The sequence below is a fragment of the Fopius arisanus genome, unplaced genomic scaffold (genome assembly GCF_000806365.1).
Source record: "Fopius arisanus strain USDA-PBARC FA_bdor unplaced genomic scaffold, ASM80636v1 scaffold00083, whole genome shotgun sequence".
Lineage (NCBI taxonomy): Eukaryota > Metazoa > Arthropoda > Insecta > Hymenoptera > Braconidae > Fopius > Fopius arisanus.
Window position 1 is genome coordinate 498,337 of NW_011887822.1, and position 22,591 is coordinate 520,927.

At 35.9% G+C, this 22,591-nt stretch overlaps 1 protein-coding gene across 1 annotated transcript in view; it reads right to left on the bottom strand.

The window, feature by feature from the left end:
• LOC105270304 (hemicentin-2) overlaps window positions 1-22,591 on the bottom strand; it is a gene marked incomplete at its 5' end in the record, with an annotated part of 112,149 nt that overhangs the window by 39,680 nt on the left and 49,878 nt on the right. The window contains 2 exon segments of the mRNA XM_011311156.1: window positions 8,927-9,078; window positions 19,197-19,424. Coding sequence (XP_011309458.1) covers window positions 8,927-9,078; window positions 19,197-19,424 — 380 coding nt within the window.

Genomic DNA, 22,591 nt, shown 5'->3' on the forward strand with positions numbered 1-22,591 from the left:
GAATATCTCCCGATACTCTAACCCTGACCATTGCTTGAGGATAATCCCGTTAATCCCGCGTTAACATTCTCATATTTTTTATAAAAATCTGCCATTTGTATAATGGCATCGTAGATTCGATCAATAGAAAACGTTGAATTGAATTAGACCGACGTGGATGACATGTCGAGAATGAAATACCGAATTAAATTCGGTGTGTCTTACCCATCATGTACCCGACGTTATTACCAGCTGTCTCGCAGGATGATGTCAATGCCAATGGGTGGGCGTCAATTAAAACTGTGTGCTCTCCCAGAAAATCAGTTCCAGCCGGCATTTACTCGGCGAACACATTTCATTCTATTTTTTTCTTTTCTCCTCGTTTTTTTTTTCTACTGCCTGCACTCCAACTCTACAAGCGGGTCGAAATGGGAGGTGGCTGCTTGAAGATACTCAAGTGGGTTGATGAATTTTCGTCGAGTGGGTGGGTATGGGAGAACTGCGGAGAGGAAACACTTGGGAATGAGTAGCGCAGCCACGGAAAATGAGGACTCTGTAACGTTCGTGCTGAATTTCTGAGGATTGCTAAAAATAACATCATCTTAAAAGCTATCTCGCTGAGACATTTTTGGATTAATTAAGGACGATTCTTCATTTTAGAAACAACAGTGACATACACTGAAATAGTACATTACATCTATCCGATTTGGATTCCGTATTATTTTTTTATATATTCACGGAGAGAAATATTTAGTAAAAATTACGGAGCTTTCAGTTCACTTACCGATTACGGAGTTGATTCGAAAAATTAAAGTGACGGTATCGTTATTTTTCACCGATAATTCAGATAAAAATTACGGAATACCGCGGAAAAATTCCGTGACTTTAGATAAGAATTACGTGACAGTTCCGTAAAGTTTCCGACAACCACATTTCGCTGCAGAATTAAGGAAAAACACGTAATTTTTATTGAATATTTCTCTCAGTGTTGTATATTAATATGAGAATAAAAATTTATTTAGAACGTTATAATTCATTACTCTAGCCTTCACCGAAAAAATATATATGTATTAGTAAATATATATTCGACATGAAAAAATCTCAATTTTAAAACATTGCGGACACATTGGAAAATCGGAATTAATTCAAGCTTTAAAAGAAGACTGTTTCAGGATGATCCTAAAAAATATACGTATTGATAGGATTATGTAATGGAACTAAGAAAAATAATGTGTAAAAAACTATTCTCAATACGATTGGCGTACGCTATTACGATAGATAAATCACTTCAAGATTTGGTAATGTTGGCTAGATAAGGGCCTCAGCCCACCATTGCGTTTCAGCCTTGCCCTGGACCTAAGCCTATGAGGGCCTTACATTTCAATCTAAGCAGTCTCATAAAAATCTTGTAAGACGCCTGACAAATCAATTTTTTTCAACCAACTTTAATGCAAGTAAAAAATGGAAAATATACACGACTAGAAGAATTAGAATGAAAAAAGAAAAAAAATAGTAATAGTTATATGAAAAATATAACGAAATGTTTAAAAAATCAAGCAATTGTTTTTCAGTGACTTTTTTTTTCATTTAGAGCAATTGACCTGTCCCCATATGCAAGAAGCATTTACAAACAAAATTTAATTATAAAAACAAAAAGTAAATAAGTTAAGATAAAAAAAAAACAATTCAATGGCAGCTGCAGAAAGGGTAACTTTTCGAAATGTTTCTATCAAAGACAATTACAAGGGACGAAATTGTTGGCATAAATAATACATTCAGCACTTGAAACAAATGATAAGAATAAAATTGCAGTTTATTTCACATCTTGAAAAATAGTGGCCCTAAAAAGTCGCCTTATCTCTTTTACTGTAACTCTTTGAAAGAGTAGCTAAAAGTATCAACAACAGAAATTGCCTCGATCTTGTCATATTCTTTCAAAAGAAAAAATATTTTCTGATGAAACTGAATCTACTCGGTGAAAACAAAACTAGCTATTCCCAATATCCAAGTGAATATGATGACCAACATGATCTCATCATCTAAAAATATCGAAAGCATTATCCTCGGAAGAAGCTAACGTCAAATCACATGATCTTACATTCTTCTGAGAATCCGAATCCCCACGTTCTCCATTACATCCATGAAATGTCTATTGTTGGGTTATGCCCCGAGATAGTTTTGTGCCGAAACAAGGTAATGGGGTTGGCCCAGTCCCTAGAACACACTTCCACCATCTCCTGGGAATTCAAAAGACCTGTCGTCTCGACACTGCTAATTCCCATTCCCTTCCCCTATCTGGACTTACAACCCGTGACTTTTCGATTATCCAGAGAGTTTACGTCCAGGAAAAGGGAGGTCCGTCTCGTCCCAACTCCCCGGAGTGTGAGAGAAAAAGAGGAGTAAGAAAAAAAAATGGAGCAAAAGTGGAAATAGGAGGGACAAACGTCTAGGGGTTTTGACCTGAGTCTGAATTTTCATCTCTCGAGAATCACACACACAAGAGGGTTGAAAGCATATGCGTCACTTCCATAAGGTTATTTAATGATGAAACATCCTCCCTTTCACTTTTCTCACGAGTGCTAGAAGAAAATGGATGAATTTTACGAGAAAGGATATGGCCGTTGGGAGTATGAAAGAATGTCTTCTCTCACCGCTCTGACACTTCTCGTCGAATAGAATCTGAGGTTAGAATCGAAAAATCATAGCGCAGACATTGGATTGGATGTGCCCAGGCAAAGGGAATTATGAAGTATATGATAATCCGAATGTCTTCTTTGATATTCTTACCTAAAAAGAATATGGTGAATGTTTACTAGACTCACACCAAGTTTTTTTCCTGGTTTCCGGCTAGAGGGACCACGGGCTCTAGAAAAAATCGAATGAAAATGTAAATAAAAACTACCATCCAAAGTATAATTGATAAAATCTCGATACACCGTTGGACAGTTTTGACATTATGAAATAGTTAACTTAATTTAATTTTAATCAACTTAATTGAATGAAATGAAAAGAAAGGGATTCGGAATGATATGCAGAAATCCTCTGTCATATACTGACGGTCGAGAATAAATATTTATTCACCAAAGTATCCGTATAAATTTTCTGATCAGATTTTGTAATCCTACCGGATTACATTCCCCTCCGGGTGAGAATGTCAATGAGGCGGGAGATATAAAGAAAATAAAGAAATTTCAGAGGATCTGATTAGCGCTGATATACACATAGTTCAAAGGATCCATCAAGTTTATCTCGATGGAATTCGATCTGAGCAAAACCTCTAATCATGAAATCAAACATTGTGGTTATCAATCTTGAGATATCTTCAATAATTTCTTGGAAGTATAGCCTCGAGAAAGTGATTATCAACCCGAAAAAGACGCCATGACTAAAAGATTTTGAAATACTCCATTCAAATTCTGGTCGGAAGGCATGATGTGTTCCTTCAGGCGAAAAATACCTATTCCAGTAAAAATTGTGGTTCCAGAATGTTAGAATATCAAGTTAAAACTCATAGAAATATATTGAACTGATTTATGATGATTACAAAAATGAATCGATAGGGGAGTCTCCACGGAGTCGCCTTAGAGTTTGTATAAACATAAACAATGGTTTCACAATAAATCATTGTAGAGTTTTTTCTTTGGTGACGAATGTTCTTATGGTCTTTGTGGCTAGTCTTTATTTTCTTGGAGACATTGATAGAATTCAAACGGTATTCTCGTGCGATTTTAATAAAGAAATAGTGATTAGAATTTATTAACTGTGTTTTAATTAATTCAGTTATCCCATTTCCAATACAGAATAAAACGATAAAACCATTTTGCAGAATCGAATTGTTGGGTAATCCGAACGATTCAGAGATCGATACTATTTTTTCCATAATTATGCTTTAACAAATTGTGAATGGTTTATCCCGTCTCTTCAAATGCGTCAGATACGCCATTAAAAATTCGTACGTGAATCGCTTTAAAAATTACTGGACAAGCAAGCATGGGGCATTTCGACCTAACCCCGAATCACCTGCCCCGAATCACCTGTATCTCAGAATAAATAACGATAAAACAGGAAATCAAATGGATATTTCATTTTTTATTCTGTAGAAATTTTAGTCCACTCTATGTATACTTTTGTAGATTTTTCTTAGAGCCATTTGTATTTTATTGGTGTATAAATAAATGGAGTACTCAGGCAGTTCGGAACAATCGAAGTTCAAACTTTATCTTGGCCAATACACTACCGCGTATCTTAATAAATACAATATCGATATCCACTCATTCATAAAAGTTCTGGCAATCCCAACGGATTACACTTTCCCCTTCTGAAATCCAATGAGAAAACATTAAGCAAGTGATCTAAGACACTAGATGATATTAAAGATCCACAATGATCCAGAGAATCCATTTATATTATGATATAAATGAATTCTCTCTAGAACACGGACATTCGTAGAATCTATTTCTGTCTAATAGATGGTTCTGATTAATATCACCAACATATCTCAATTCAATACTTCAAAATACATGACGATTGTGCAAATACACAAGATATTTTGAAAGAAAACCAATAATAGCGTAGGAAAAATCATCATTTTTATAAAGACTGATAACTGAGTTGTTAACTGACGAGATGAATAAATATTTAATGAAGAAATGTGCCATAAAATCGTAAACTACTCTCTCGTTTTACCATTCGTTATTTTACTTCTAACTCTTCCGAGGAGAACTTATCATTCATGAAGAAATGACGTAAAATTTTTATTGCGACATAAAAAACTCGTGAGGTTATAATAAATACCCTTCTCCGAGGCAGCCTACACGAACTCTTTAATTGGAATTCGCCAATCCCTACAGGATTACATGGCCCTTTTCCGAACCTGATCACCATTACACGCCGAGAAATGTCTCATCAGGAAGTCCCCCGTCACTTCGGCCCTCATACCACTGAAAATCTCCATTGAATCGATAAACCCATCTACCGATGTATCGATCACGTAGCCATCCTCCCGCAATGAATCTTAAACATGAATTCCCAAAGCTCCGTGCGATGGAATATCAGAAACTGAAAATCCCTCATGAAATTTTCAGCACTCCATAATGCATCAGTGTCCCACTAAAAAGAAAAAACGAAGAAAACAAAACAATATGAATAAATAAATTCCAATAAATTCCCCCGCAATGTGCATTACGCTTCTGTAATCCGAGTGGAAATTGCTCCAGGCCGCCGTGAAGTTGGATCAGTATTTCACCCGGCATTCGTCAGGTTTGCCTGATCAGGTAATAGCTCATGAGAATCTGATCAAGTTTGGATCCAGTTGTCGGGATTCCGAAAACTACAGACTACATTAAATACATGGGTAGAGAAAAACGATACTATTATGAACCAAGTATATCTAATATAAATAATTGATTCACCTATTTTTTTGTGTAAATATGTGTAGACGTATCAAGCTTATAGGTAAATTATTTCGAAAAAGACAATAGCCCACAAACTTCGATTTGTCCATTAGTACTGAATCATTATTTATTTATTTTATTTTATTATTATTTTAATTTACTTTGTATTAACGGGATTGAATTCTTAACTAAAAAATCTTTTTGTACAGTCAGTCATCAAGGTCAGCTTCCTCGATTGAGTTTATCATTTCCTTAGCAATCAGTATTCGTTAATTATCTAGTAAATTATCAGTTCAGTTGGGCGTGATAATCAAGTGGAAGAGATGCTCAACACAATCAGCAGACAATTATCAAATCAGTGTAAATATTATAATTTAACGAACAGAGACATTAATAAATCGACAACGCTTGACGTTGAAATCCTTCGCGTTTTCCCGATGCCATTCCATTCGACCGTCACCTCACACAATTTCCGGTACCACCCAACATCCCAATTCCTCACTAAACAGGATTTCTATGGAAATGTCGCTCAATTCCGAGAAAATGTGAAAAAATGGCGTCGAAAAAATGCACTTATCCTAGTTTAAAGATTTCGATTTGAACGAGTATTTGTGTATTCTAAAAAGACGAAATCGATCGAACCACACGGAAAGAAAAACACAGGAAAAATTACGTGACTAACCACGTAATTGTGGGCTGGAGTGTCATTTCCTTGTTTCTTACTGGAGAATTTGGGAAAAAATGAAAGACGAACAGTAAATTTTATTATTTGCTCTGGAAAATTTACGTGACTGTCACGTAATTTCTTACGAACTTGGAAAATTTACCACAGTTCCGGTAAAAATTATTCCGAGTAACGTAAAAATTCTCCAGTTTCATTTAAATTTTACGTGACGTACCGTAATTTTTACGTAACCGAATTGAAAAATTCCTAGACAGCATTGATGGCACGACTGTTGGTCATATCCGATCGCGAATCGTTGTCCAAGTTCGGATCACGTCACCCGGCAGATTATTATTGTCGGAAGGATAAAAAAACATTACAGATGATTTTTGAAATTTTGATCCAATCAAATCATTTATTAATTAAATATCGTCTCCCTCAATTATTATTATTGAAAAATAAAAGTTTGGAGAACAATTACGAAACAATTCGGCGAAATTTACGGAACTGAGTACCGTAATTTTTCTACTTTTAAAGATGACTTTTTACCGACCGAGTTGTATAATATTCTGAATGATCGACGCTTTTTTCGATTTTACATTTCGCCCCACGTTTACTTCTCACACATGAATTTTTACGGAACTTTTTACGTACTTTTTCCAGTATTTTTCTCTCCATGCAGAGACAACTGGAGACATTATAGTCTGATTCCCAAGTCCCAATTAAATCATCCTACCGTATAAAACCGGAGACTTGAAATTTAAAGATTACAATATAATTCGTTAATTCGCAAGAAAAAGCGAACTAAATAAATAAACTGCAATGAATTTCCTCGCAATCTGCATTATACTCCGATTAATGATCCAAGCGATACAGAGCCAGAATCAGATGCAGTGAAAACAGCATAAATATTTATAGTCCCCTGTAATCCGAGGGGCTACTGGCTGAGAAAATAGAGAGTAAAGTTAAAAGGCGTCTGAGACAGCCTCGACGTTATTCGAAATTGCAAGAAAGATAAGAAGGGGTCGCAATGGAAAAGTATAAGACTCAGTGGAGTGCAGTTGGCACGCGACCACGCCCGGCCCATTGCCGGCCGCTTTTTCATCCCTTTATTTTCATTCCACCTCACCCCTTCAACCCCCCCCTACTTTTCCTCGCCCTCCCTGTTTTCCATGTTTTTTTCTTTTCTTTCACTTCTCCATTTTCCCTTTCTTCGTGCGTTGTTTTTTTCTTTTTTCTTCTCATTCTTTGAGGCCACTCGCAATTTTCCATTTTACCCCATTCACCCAGTAGCCCAACCTCAGCGAAAATGCTGTTGGCATGGACCCCCTCTCTTCCTCTCACCCCCCCCCCCCCCCCCCCCCCCCCCCCCCCCCCCCCCCCCCCCCCCCCCCCCCCACTTCACTTTACAAAAAAATAAGTAGAGGGAAATGTGGGACAGGGAGGGGGTGAAAAAGAGGGTAAAAAATAGTTGAACAGAACCAAAGATGATTAAAACCATTCATTTATTCACCCCTTTACCCAACCCACTCAATTTATCGCCATTGCTTTCATCTTCTTTGAGAATATTGAATTCAATTAAAATGGCAATTTAACGGTAATGGAGTTTTGGAGAAACGGCATCATTCAATCTTGAATCACGATTTTGTTATTTTCAAGTGAATTTTTAACGAGTAATGATGGAATTACGTTTTTGTTGGGTAAATGGGACAAGCGTGAAACATTCATGAGTACAAATAGCCGATGGCGGAGAGGGCGGCATGCCGAGAATAAGGGAAAATAAGAAAAATTAATGTGAATATTTTCAGATTTTCCGGTGGAGGCGAACTGTATGCCCCTGAGACACTTTGAAATTCAAGGGATTTGATGTAGCGTTGGTTGAGGCTCCGGAATGTACATTGGAGAGATGAAAAAGGAATGAGATTATTTGCGGATATTCATTTTCTAGTTGAGATCGAGGCTCGATAGGTTTGGCCTAGATTGGAGATTCTTTTAGTGAGGATTAATCGAGTATATAAGAGGGACAGAAGTTTTACTGAGTACAGAATTTTTTACTTCCCGGGGGATTTGATTTTTTGGAAGCGGAATCCACTTTGCAATTTTTATATTGGCACCAAAAACTCATCTGCGGACGGATGAACTTCCTTTAAAAAAAGAAAAACTTATATTCTCCACTTGTCTATTCACCTTAAAAATATTAAACAGCTTTTTCGCTTCCATCCGACCTCACCTCATTATCTTTCCCCATACAGAATATTACTCAACCCCTCCCTGGCGAGGGTAAATGTTCTTTTTCCCAACCTCATTTTTTTTCTAGATTCGAGTGGGAAAAAAACCCTAGGAAACAAAGCACTTGGTAACGCCATTCGTCGTGGTCTCGAGGGGTGGGAATGGAAAAAAAATGAAAAGTAAAGGCATTGAAAATGGAAGATTAGGGGAGACTAAGAGGGTGAAAAGCACACACTTGGGCTGGCGGTTGACATTTCCTTCAACTTGATGAGAGTATAATTTGTTCCCCTCATTGGTGCTCAAATAACCTTGTGTTCTTATATCGATTTTATTTTTTCTTTCGCACCATGAAAAGTCTCTGTGGTCTTTGCTTTTGACGTATACGAGAGAAATGTATCAAGATTGATAGCTGTTTACCAGAAATTTAAAAAAAACAAAAGCCACGAAGAAACCAAAAATCATTGATTGATTGTTCTTAGAGCTTTTTGACACCAAGCATTCGCTTGTTAACAGATGTTCATATTTTTATCAATTTTAATCTGAATATCATTGATTCAGGAATTTTCGATACAATGAACAATCTTTAAATTTTTATCAGTTCAACTTTTCAACTCATGTCATATGAATATTTAATATAAAAAGGAGTGATGGTGGTACTTACATTTTTCACTCGACCTTTCAGTTGTTTTGAACCCTTCCACCACGTTAATTCCGCGGGGGGCTTAGACCCCGTACTCCGGCACTTGATCTCGTACTTTTTGGCGGCCGATACGATTTTCACCTTGCCGAATATTTTAACGGTCAATGGTTTCACTGAAAACAAAAATAAAGTATATGAGTAATGCATTAGATTGTTCGTCCAGTCTCGCATTGTATGAATGTGCGTTTTGTTATATTCATCTGAAACAATGAAGACGAAAAAAATGAACATACAAAAGTACGTAGTTATGATAACAATTTATAAAAAATTCATTGAAAAAATATATGACCAGACATCCTGAAGAGAGATTCTTGGACCTAAATCTTCAGTATTTGTGCCAAATCGAGCGAACAAATTATTCATTAATTATTGGTATCATTTTCGAAGTCGCCTCATCGTTTCTTGCATCTTGAATAGCAAATGAGGCGGCAATTTTTACCTCTTCAATGATAAAGGGAAGAAATATGTCCAGATAATTTATCAAAATGTTTTTTCGCCAACTCCGCTTCGTTTTTTTATACTCATCATCCAAAACAATATGTACCTGGTAATGACGATTGATAAAAAAGTCCATGGAAAAAATGTATCGCGAAATGCCCTGAAGAGTGACTATATTGGACTTGTGTCCTAAGTAATTGTGTCGAATCGACCGAATAGATTATTCACGAGCGATTACTACCATGAGACATTCCGCTACTGCCGGTTTGTAATTCCCTGCGTCCCTCGATCGTTCTCATATCCTGAGTAGACAATGAGGCGCCATTTTATCCTCAAGTCATCAATATCAGCGGCATTTATCTGATATCGATAAGCTCGATAAGATACCTCATTACAGAAAGTTTATAAGAGGATCATTAAGAAAATGAAAGGAAAGAATTAATTCAAGTTATCGTAAAACAAATTTTATCTAATTATTATATTCCACACCTTTTGAAAATTCCTGAAAAATTGATAAAATTTGTAATTGATCGGATTTAGTACCCTAACAACAGAGAAAATATGGTATAACAAGTTGTGATATAGTTTTACGAATGAAAGGGGAAATTCCAAGGAAAACGAATTTCCAGAGTATTTGATTATCCTCAAGGTTTTGGACATTTTTTGTCTGCTTGTGGAAATAGTTCTCTTTATCTAGGTTACGAGTGGGCAAATTGTTGTTTCCCTCTCGTCACATATTGCGATTACTTCACCACTTGGTTCTTCCATACTGGACACATTGTTGTTTTGTTCTCCATTCTCACATATCCGACAAATTTCACCGTAGACAATAGCCGTAACGACATGCTGCTTCCTGCGTATCCTCAACACACAGCAAACAGAGAAACATATTTTTTCGCTGAAAAAAAAAACTTTTCTCGTTACTATCTCTCACTCCGCACTCACTCCAGAGTGGTATTAGTAAATTTTCGGAAATGATTGTTTTAAAATTTGTTTTTTTATTTTGGTTTCGATATTGAAACAAAACATTCAGGGAAGAATTGATAGAATCCATAGGTGTTGCATGTTTGAATTGAGAGAGAAAATCCAGCGGGTGATTGAAACATTGGAAATGCCGGCGTTTTTAATATTGTTTGCTTTTTCAAATGAAGAAGAGAACAAATATTCTGAAATTAACAGGAAAATTGGGAAAAACTAGTAAATGGAGAGTCATTCGAAACCCGATAATTTTTTATGGGTCAGTTCAAATGTATTGGTTTATTCAACTAGTGATGTTGGAGTTTAAAAAATGGGTGAAATCCTCGGTAGAAAGTGTCGGATAATTTTGGTTAAAATTGAATGCAATAATTAATGCTCTACATAAGAATAACTAATAACTCAGTTATTCGTGCCGGAAAGTTATTTACAGTAAATTTAAGCTGAAATCCCAGTAAATCCGCACTCACAGGGAATTAAATATAAACGAATATTCATTAAGTCAGACTGAAAGTTGCCAGTTGCTATTAGTTATCACGCCTCGTTGGTTATCAATTAGTTGTTTGATGCGGGGCGAATTTTTGAGGCATATTCTCAATCGCATTAATTTGTTCATATTTAATTATTGCGACTCCAAATATTTGTATATTAATCTGAATAAAATGAATTTGCAAAAATTTTAGTATATAAAAACAAATGATAATTATCCTGACGCAGTGAAATTCCCTTTATACTCTGAAAAAAGTTGAACTAATAATTAATCGAGTTGGTTTGAAATATAAGAGGGAGCTTATGAAAAATAATAACAAAAATCGAAATCAAAACTATTCCCGAAAGAAAAAATTGGAGGGGTTCATCATTGACATATCAATTAATGTTTTCCAATAAAAAACAAATAGTGTTCTGAACTTCGTGGTATCAACTTCATTTGAACGTGAAATGGAAAATACAGAATGCATTTTTTGCGTTTTAAAGTGGCAATTTAACTGCAACTATAATTTTTTTGTAACGTTTTTTTAATTCGTCGACTTATTAAATAAATTTTGAAATACAGTACAGCATGGAAATTATGGATAAATGGTGATTAGATAATTGGCCAAGGCATTGGATCATGATTAGTTTTTAATTAGTTTAAATACCAACTCGGATATATTATTCAGAATATTTTGACGAATTAATGTACCACTCTATAATACATGGACGCACTCAATGAAGTGATTACTCGAGAATTAATAATAAATATTCGTTATGATGAACATGTGGTTATTCCCAGAAGGAAGTCCCAGGTGCATTTTCAGTATTGCTTTATACGTAACGTTTAAATTAACCGCCAGAAAAGTGACATCAGAATGACGTAACGAAACTGTTTCATTCTTGCCGGAAGCCACAATTCCTGATACTGTTTATCAAAGATGGCGCTACGCGCAATAGAAGTGGCGTTTTATTTTAAGTGTTACGAAATTGGTATTCACTGGAATTGAAAAATTCGAAATTTTCAAAAAAGTATCAGGAGAGCATGAAAATCGAGGAGGTATTCACTGAAATTTGAAAATTCAAAATTTTTGAAAAAGTATCAGGAGAGCATGAAAATCGAGGAGGTATTCATTGAAATTTGAAAAAACAAAATTTTTGAAAAAGTATCAAGAGAGCATGAAAATCGAGGAGGTATTCACTGAAATTGAAAAATTTGAAATTTTCAAAAAAGTATCAGGGGAGCATGAAAATCGAGGAGGGATTCACTGAAATTAAAAAATTTAAAATTTTCAGAAAATAATATTCACCCAGTCGATTGGTCCGTCTGACAGCGGGACTGCTACTGAGGCAGTCACCGAGTCAACTGACGGGCAGACACCCCACCATCGGGTGCGGCCCCCTCTTTCTCTTGGGTTGAGGTACTACAATGCTGGTGGGGTCACTCAAACCCCCCACTGAGCGGCTCAGTTCTGGGGGGAGTACCTGACCCCAAGAGAAAGAGGGGGCCGCACCCAATGGTGGGGTGTCTGCCCGTCAGCCGACTCGGTAACTGCCTCAGTAGCAGTGGCGCTGTCAGAGGGACGAATCGACTGGGTGAATTTTATTTTCTGAAAATTTAAAATTTTTCAATTTCAGTGAATACCTCCTTGATTTTCATGCTCCCCTGATACTTTTTTGAAAATTTGTAATTTTTCAATTTCAGTGAATACCCTCCTCCATTTTCATGCTCGCCTGATACTTTTTTAAAAATTGTTAATTTTTCAATTTCAGTGATTACCTCCTCGATTTTCATGCTCCCCTGATACTTTTCGAAAAATTTCGAAATTTTTGAAAAAGTATAAGGGGAACATAGAAATCGAAGAAGAAAGAAATTTTTATAAAAGTATCAGTGGAGCATCAAAATCGAGGAGGTATTCACTGAAATTTAAGAATTAAAAATTTTTAAAAAAGTATCAGGGGAGCATGAAAAACGAGGAGGTATTCACTGAAATTTGAAATTTCGAAATTTTTCGAAAAGTATCAGGGGAGCATGAAAATCGAGGAGGTATGCATTGAAATTGAAAAATTAAAAATTTTCAAAAAAGTAACAAGGGAGCATGAAAAATGAGGAGGTATTCACTGAAATTTGAAATTTCGAAATTTATCGAAAAGTATCAGAGGAGCATGAAAACCGAGGAGGTATTCACTGAAATTTGAAAATTCGAAATTTTTGAAAAAGTATCAGGAGAGCATGAAAATCGAGGAGGTATTCACTGAAATTTGAAAAATTCGAAATTTTCAAAAAAGTATCAGGGGAGCATGAAAATCGAGGAGATATTCACTGCAATTGAAAAATTTAAAATTTTCAGAAAATAAAATTCACCCAGTCGACTGCTCCCTCTGACAGCGGGACTGCTACTGAGGCATTTACCGAGTCGGCTGACGGGCAGACACCCCACCATTGGGTGCGGCCCCCACTTTCTCTTAGGGTCAGGTACTCCCCCCCAGAACTGGGCCGCTCAGTGGGGGGTTTGAGTAACCCCACCATTGTACTACCTCAACCCAAGAGAAAGAGGGGGCCGCACCCAATGGTGGGGTGTCTACCCGTCAGCCGACTCGATAACTGCCTCAGTAGCAGTCCCGCTGTCAGAGGGAGCAGTCGACTGGGTGAATTTTATTTTCTGGTAATTCAAAATTTTTCAATTTCAGCGAATATCTCCTCGATCTTCACGCTCCTTTGATACTTTTTCAAAAATTTCGAGCGCATTGAATTAAAATATGACTGATACTCGAAATCACATGAATTCTTTGGGGTTTTCGAGATTTTTCATCGATTTTCATTGATCGAACCAGAATGGTCACTCAATGGTCACCGGCAATTTACCTTTAATCATTAATTTTGTACTATTAATTTCTAATATTGATGTAGTCATATGGTCAAAGCGAAAGTAAACAATAACATCTAACTAAAATAGCCTAATGAGCCAATGCTACCAACTTGTTCCACAAAAACTTTTTACAGGGCGACGTTGCCACTATTACCTAACCAATATTATTAATTAAAAAAAAATTTTAAATCAAAAAATTTCACTTTTTCATGTTCAGGGTTTCGAACACTTACGAAAATCCTATCTCCCCCTCCCCTCGCGGTACCGGAAGTAACTCATTAAGCTTCAATTGGAATCACGAAGGCATTCCTGAAAATCTCAGTCACGTTATCAATTTTAATCCATTCAATTCGATACGAATTATAGAACCACGAAGGTGAAACCATTTGCCCACGCCCACAGGCTAGTCCTCCCTCAGAATAGGTAGACAACAAGCCCAAGGGTCAGTTAAACGTTGGTATTGTTCATTGGCACAGATTGCAGTGATAGCACTACCGAGGATTCCCCTCCAATTGTCACTGGCTTACAGCTCCGGGTTTCCCCTCGCAGTTTAGGTTGGAAGACTCATATTATTGCTATAATTTGGCAACGGCTCGGTCCACTGGCATTACCATACACCTCTCCAATCCCATCCAATTTCAAAATCACTGCTACCGAGTGGCATTACCCTCATGAACTTTGTTACCTTCTCCAAACACATTATGTACAAGCTAAATTCTCTCTACACGCGCGAATGCAACATCGACCTCCACCCAAGAAATTAATCATTGTTAAAGGCCATTGTATCGGCTACTCATAACACATGAAACTTTTGAACGTTTTTGGGGAGCCGTCCAGCTCTAATTATATCGTATGAGTTATTCAAAAGTTTTGGTTGAATAATGTTGAGTACAAGCGTATTTAAATTCTTGGAGAATTCAATTCATTCGAGTAAATTTCAATTTATGTTAATAGTGAATTAATTTGTTGCTGCTCCTGTGCTAGAGAATTTCTCAACAGCTCGATGGCTGACTATAATGAGGGAGTTTCACTGAATTTTTCCTCATGGTATATCTTGTTGATTTATGTAAATGAGAGTAGAGTTAAATTAGACGGTGTATCGTAAAGTTTTTCGAATTAAAATAACTGGAGAAAGTAAATGTCAGTATTTATTTCATTTCGGAAAAATTTCGGGTAATTATTCAGGGGATTCACACCAAAAACATGGATAAAAATGTTTTTAATGGGATTTTAAACCATCATTCAACAGCCTCGAATTATTTCGTATGCCTTAGATGACTATTTGGCGAAAATCTATAAGAACTACTTCTATTTCCAACTTATTCCGTTGCATGATATTTTCAATTTGAGGTATATCCTTCAGTAAATGAACATCCTTAGTGTCCGAACTGAACACCTATTAATGAATTTAACCTTTTTGAGTCATCTCACTTATTTTGGTGGATGCTGATGTAGGTGTACCCTATATGGCACCCCCTACTTCGGTTTTCATCCAAAGAGCAGTTAATTTTTAATTAACTAAACAATGTTATGAGGTATTTACAATAATTCAACGCGTGGTGAAGCACTTTTCAAAATGTTTCAAGCCTCACCAGCACTTAGCATGACCCAGGGTTCGCGACGGGGACGCGACTGGTATGAACTCCACCAAAGGTCGACTCTGTCCGGTCTACTATTCATTATTAAGATGAATAATAACTCAGAAAAATTGAAAATTAGATGAAATGCTCTATTATACTATTACCAATTATTTTTTTTATTTTTTTGTAAACAAGGGGATTCTGCCCGAAAAAATCAAAAAATGAAAATCGATAGAATTTGAGAAAAAATCTGCGCGAGGCTGAGACTAATTAGCTGTTGCGAATCTATCAAATAATTAAGCAAAATTTGACTACCTCATTTTAACGGGATGATACGAACAATTGAAGAACTAATTTTCTGAAAAAGATCCGTCATTTTTTTTTTCATCCCGACCCATTCAACGCACTCTGCACAATATTGATTTATATACTCCTGTCACTCGATTCATATTTATCCTGTACTAAATATACCCCAATGGAGAAATGCGCGTGTAACATACTCCGGCCATAACAAGGCTGCAAATCAAAGTGAATACCACCAGAGATTTGACGGGAAACAACTCGAATGACAATGCGGTACGAGCTGGTGGGTGTATCGAGGCTCCATGCAGTTTCACGCCGTAAAATTAAATTTAATATCGAACGAGGTGTAGTATGAGCTCACCTAGCTCGTGCTCCAACATTTTCTGTTTAAACGCCAGGGCTTTTCACCTTGCAGACATTTAATTCGCATGCGCACGATGGCTGAGTGAAAAGGGGAAAGGTAAAGTGTCGACTTTTACCCCCAACTGCACTAGAGTTGTATGGCTCTCGCCATTTCTGTTATTAATGTTACGTATCGCGCCAGGGGCTTTGATTGGTTTTTGACGCTCACCATCAATCCTTGCCGATACGTATGCTCGCTTCGGGTTCGAAGTTTTCCATTTGCCGTGTAATCCGTGAAAAATGTTTCAATATCACTGCAGACCAATTAAACGTTTCACTTGTTTCGAATTTTCTTTTTCAAAATTTATCTATTTGCAATCTCATGGAATTGTGTGATTACAAATAAAAAGAAGGACTTTTTGTTATTTTTCCTTAAAATAAACACAATTTTCATCAATCTGGTATGAATAGCTAGTAACTACAAGTTTTGTTTATTTATTTCAAGGGAAAATCCTCAAGTCATGTGAAACTGTCACTTTTTCTAAGAAATTTCGCGTCCATCTTCTTTCTTTGGGGATATATTAAATTACATATGATGTTTAACAAGATTTATATTTATATTCCATAAATAAAATTTTTAACGATATATTCCGTTAAATCGTTTTAATTCATTTATTTATTTTTTTAATTTATTTTTATTCATTTAAATCATTCAGTTATTTTATAACATAATAAATTCACAAAATTTTTAATTTTTACTAAATAAATTATATATATACGTATTATAATTATCAAAATAAAAAAAAATTATTTTGTAACTCAAGCTTTTCATTACAACGGGATTCGTTTTGAAGGAATTAGATTTTGAAATTATTTTTCGATATCGCAATATGAGTATTGATAATTCGAGGAAGACTTTTATAGAATATATTCCCACGTAAGTTTATTCAGTAAATATATATATTTTACTTCCGCATTCGCTGATTTCAAAGACGGATTGCAGTGAAGTCGGTTTAAATAGGTTCTTTATGTGGATTCAATATCTTCTCAAGGGATGATATCAAAGGAGATGCAGAAAATATTAAGGAAAAAATGTTCAACTTCTGTAATAAGCTTCTCTCTGCCAATATTCAACCTTTGACACTTGTTTTTTTTTGTGATTCATTAATCCAATATTTATTTACCTGCTCAGCAATTCAATTTCTCCATTTCTTTCACGTTATTTTTTATCATTCAGTATCTTTAATTTTGAGAATCATATTTCGCATTTGCGAAACGATTGCACTACAGCGATGATGAATAATTAGAAATTACTCTCTCAGGATTAGTGGGTACAATTATTAATCGCGAGAAGACTGATAAATGTAAATTGATAAAAAACGGAATTGAAAGAATTTTAAATCTTTTTTTTTTATTCCATCATGATCAATATTTGAGGATGTTTGAAGGATTATCTCGGGCGAGTGATAAATTTTTTGTGCAGGTCAGGCAACCCTTCGGACGATCAAGGACAGTTTTGGAAACAACTTTAACATTGCATCCCCCTGAAGGGAAGTTTAAATATTTATTTCAATTAGCAGTTGGGATTCAGTCCGGGGTGTGCTCACAGAAAACTCGAGTTCGAATCTAGAGGAAATTCGGAGAAATTTGAGATCTGAGGAGAACATTCTAAATAGAAATTGGCGGTTCGAAATAATGGACACCTATTCGAGGGGATGAAGTTCAAGGAATTCTACCAGCAGTAATTGACTTTTGAACTTCAAATAAAAAAGTCCCATTTGTCAAGTAGATGTTTCCAGTTTTTGGTAAATCGTCTCCAATTTCAAACTGCTGGTTCACATTCCTCGGTTTATGTGAAGTTTAAATAGTACAGGTCCCCTGGCCATCCGTTTCAAACTGAAATTTTCTGAAAGTGATTTGCGAATTTCGAAAAATACGTCAGAATGAATTTTTGAGGTTTTCGTGATAGACAAGTTTCGGTAGAAATTGAAAATTCATATTCCATTGAATATTATTGTCATAATTAATGACGGTCACTTAAAAATAAATCGAATGTAATTTTCCACCAGAATGACGCAACCTATTCTGAATTCACAATAAAAAATTCAAAAATGTATTCCTGCTGTTTCAATTGTCGCAGAAACTTTGTTCAATAGTTTAAACAATTATTCATTGATTAAAGAGTGGTTAAGAAAAATTCCCGAGAATATTCTGACAATGTTCAGCAAATTTTCGGATTGATTACATCCGATCGTTAATCATGCACTGATAGCATGCAGTAATTCCTCTCATTATTATCTACTCATCCATTAATTACCATGAATTGAAATTAAATTCAGTAGCGAAGCGATAACGATTTCACAGTTACTTCTATCATCTCAAAACTCAACACCGAATTTAATAATCGAATAATAAATCAAATCGAATCCAACGAAAGCGATCCCAACTCAAGCGATTTTGTCAAATAATTATTTAATCGAGTACTTAACATTTGTTTTTTTTACAGAAATATTCTTGAATTAGGAATACTCTTCTAGAGGCACTAACAACAAAATTCTCCGGAAACAAATTGGACCATATTCTCGATCTCTGTGAAATAAGAGATCCCAATATCAGAACGCATTATCAGTATCTCCAGCACACTCCCCTTCAAGAGTTAAAATAAATTAACCAGAACTGCGGAAACAGGAACTCCTGGGGAGATCCAGCGCACATTCGAGATTTATCAAAACACTTCTGTACCTCTAATTCATCAAGTCACTACTCTGTGAGTCTCATTTTCATCGCATTAAATAATATTGAAAACCGCAGCGCTTAGAACTATAGGAAAAATACTCAAGCACGAACAAATTTATTTTATAAACATTCGCATGTATTCCATTGGCTGAAGTCCCTCGAATCCTCTTAAAATATAAATATAAAATATATCAACGAAAACTATTTTTCGTCAGTTGGCTCGACCTATAAGTATACACGAAGAGAAATATTCAAGGAAAATGACGGAAAATTTCACGTAATTCGCAAGCGAGAATCGTTCTCAGGGAATAAATCTGGAACTTTCAGTAAATTTTCAGGTTCTGTCACCAAAAAATACGAAAAAGTCACGTATTTTTTCTTGAAGTTTTAAAATCGAACGAAACTTCAACACTTATTATGCCTCAGAACATAGAAATTCTTGGATGAAAACGTACGGATTGTTTTACATGTTTTCAATTATTTTTTTATGCAGAGGAAATCATATAGATGACTTACTGTTTAGCTCGATGACGAAGTTAGTAGATGGTGGATCCGCAAGATTAGTATTATTTGCTTTGCACGTCAATTTGGCATGATGCTGGCTCCTGGCTAGATGCCTGAGTGTGACACGATTCACAGTTACCGTGTTAATCTCACCAGTGGGTCCCTGGACCTCACGTTCTTCGTACGTTGCGTCGATCATTCTACCCTCGAGAAACCACATCACCCGAGGTTTTGGCTCTCCTGTCATTAACAAAATATCAAGTATAATGTACAATATAACAATCGCGGTGAGCGGCGCCTTAACTAAATTATATTAACAATGGGGCACGCATTCAGTCAACGCGGATTAAAATTAATAATCACGTACAAAGAAAAAAATCCGAAGAATTAAATCCGAAAACAAAAAGTAAGAAATTACGTTTCGAGATGGAGTATTTTTTTAGGCATAAGAATTTTTTTCTGATGAAATTACTAATTACTGTTTCGATTTTATACTAATGAACGTTTCAGATTTAATTTCGTTCATTCGTATAGAAATATATTACATGGATTCCTATTCTAAAAGGGACACGCTTGACACAATCGATTATCTCGAAAATCCTATTCTAAAAGGGACACGCTTGACACAATCGATTATCTCGAAAATCTCGAACTCATGAAACCCCGATTCCTTATTGGTCCGCCTAAAGCGGCGCGACATTCCAAAGTCGTAACACTCTTACAGAAATCGTTTCATACCCGCGCACTGGTGCACGGTAAATTTTCTCGCTTTCCGTAATTATGACTGAATACTTCTTGCCGCATAACTTGTACCGTGTAATCTTATGATCGCAAGATTTCTCCCGAAGAAGGTGGAAAAATTGGGTAAAATCTTATGTGACATTCATATCGTATTAGAAATTGATGGGAAATTAGCCAAGCGAAATCGAAGCTAGAGATCTGGACGACAATAACGTCGGTCCAACTCAGATGAAACTGGAAATCAGATCATACATGATCTTTATGGGTTTTATACCAGCCGCATGCCCGTCGCCAACCTTGGGTATCACCAAGCGCTCGTATGATTTCAATGAAGTCATTTATAAATTTATAACTCTAGAAAGGAGGAAGAGTAAGAAGTCTCGTACATCTACACAAGCACCAGTCATAGAAGATGAAGTGATTTAAAGTTAATAAATTCAAAGGTGCAGTCTAGGTCACAAATTATAAATCAGAAAAATTTATAAAGGATGATGTTGTTGGGAATTACAGAAAATTATCTCTGTTTATCGAGAGAAATTCCAGTGAAATATTGAAACCAGAACGCGATTGCCGGTCTGGCAAAACTGTAGAGCTAGCACTTCAATTTTCCCTTATTTCAGAAATAAAATTGATTCTGAAACGAAAAACATTTCGGCACCACCTACAGGAGGTTTTCCTGACCGTCACTTTGCGTCCTGTTTTCAAGGCTTCACTAGATTCTGTTTCTAAAATTTTTCTACAAACAGATCTGCAATTAATCAGGATTGGTGGTAATGAAGATACTTTACAAATTCAATTATCAATCCCGTTTTACTCGGCTGCTATGTCACACAGTCATCACCTGACCTAATTATCTGTGGGCATAGCGTCATCTTCCTTTGATGCCAATGGCTCAAACGACATACGCAGATTTCGATTTGATGTATGATTCAATCAGTTGATTAAATTCAATTAACCTAGATCTGAGAATAACGAATATTGTGAGTATTCATGGAGTAAATCTTCGTTCTGTCACCGCTGGATTTCGGATTCTAAGAGAAATGATAGAATAAGCACTGCGAAAATGTTTGCATCAAAATCGTAATGTGTCACATAGATTCTTCGGATTCAAAACAGAATTCCGAAATCGTCATATAGTTAATTATCTGTAGACACAAGATCGTCCACATCAATTTCTAGTTCAATAAATGCATAAATTGACGAAGTGAAGTCCACTAATTGGAATGCAGAAAAGTGAGACTATATTTATTCAGCATTAAATTTTTTTCGCTTCAGAAGTTTGCGCTTCATTTCCACCAACATCATGATTTAACGAGAATTTTTCGTAGCTTTATAAAAGCAGAGAAATTTCATACGAAAATTCGTGAACAGGGTTGAACTAATGTTTCAATTACAATTTAAAAAATAATCGTTTTTGGTATGACTTCTGCCCCTCGTTTTATCGACGTAAACACTCGATTCGATGCTCTCCCCATTAATTAAACGGCGCATTCTAGCAATTGTTTGGGAGAACATCAATTGAACTGTGGGATGAGTAAATTGGAGAAACGAAATTTTATAATATCGGAAAGAGCTGAAAGTTAATTCAGCGTATCGAATTAATGCCCGGGATCAACTCCATGCCGGATGCTTTATTATTTACTGCAACTACCATCCGCTCATTCTGACTAATCTGTTGAATAATTCCAGCAATTCTAGAATTTTCGACTGTAATGGCATACTCCACTATTCAGTACTCATGAGCAATTAAAAAATAATCATCGATCCGAATGATTTAATTATAACATTGTTTCTGAGGATGCTGCTGTGTCCACTGATTACGGACATTTCATTCGATAGAAATATTTCGGTCTACATTAATATATTGAGCAGACACAAGATATATCTGAACAATTGTCCATACCCTACACAGATTTAGGAAGCTACTCTAAAATTGGGAAGATTATGAATACAGCAAAACGTGAGATGCAAAATGTTTTGACGGGGATTACAATAAATCTCCATATTCCTAGAATGAAATTTACAGTGGCTTTGCTAAAATGAACATTGTGGCTAGGTAAATCTTGTCAGACCAGCAAGTGTCATACACGGGGGAAAATGTGTCGATCAGGTGTTTACACCATTGATTCAATCTTTTTTTCTCGATTCAAATCTGAAATGATTCGAGCCAACAGCATCCCGTCTTGATAAAAGTATGCACACATTTGATTAATCTTGGAATTGAGTAACTTTACCACAATGGATGGAAAATTCCGCCGTCATAAAACACCACATGTGTAATAACGAAGAAATAACAATTCGTCTTCGATGTTTTATTAACGTATTTGTTCAGGACTACAAATCCTAACAATTTATCTCTCTCAAGAGCTTTCTTACTCTGAATATCCTTACTCTGAATGTTTTATCCATGATTTATTTGAAGTTCGCGCATGTAATGCACTCAGTTTCATGACTAGGTCATTACCCAATAAAGAATATTAGTTGCTTAATTTAACTGTTACTAAATCCACCGTGGGCTTTTTGTCAGTACTAGCGTATATGGCGCGCTATGCACGCCAAATCATCCACGTATGGGGTGTTATCATTGGAATATATATATATATTCACGGTTATTTCCAATATAATATATACATATATAGAATTTCAAAAAGAAGAAAGAAAAAAGT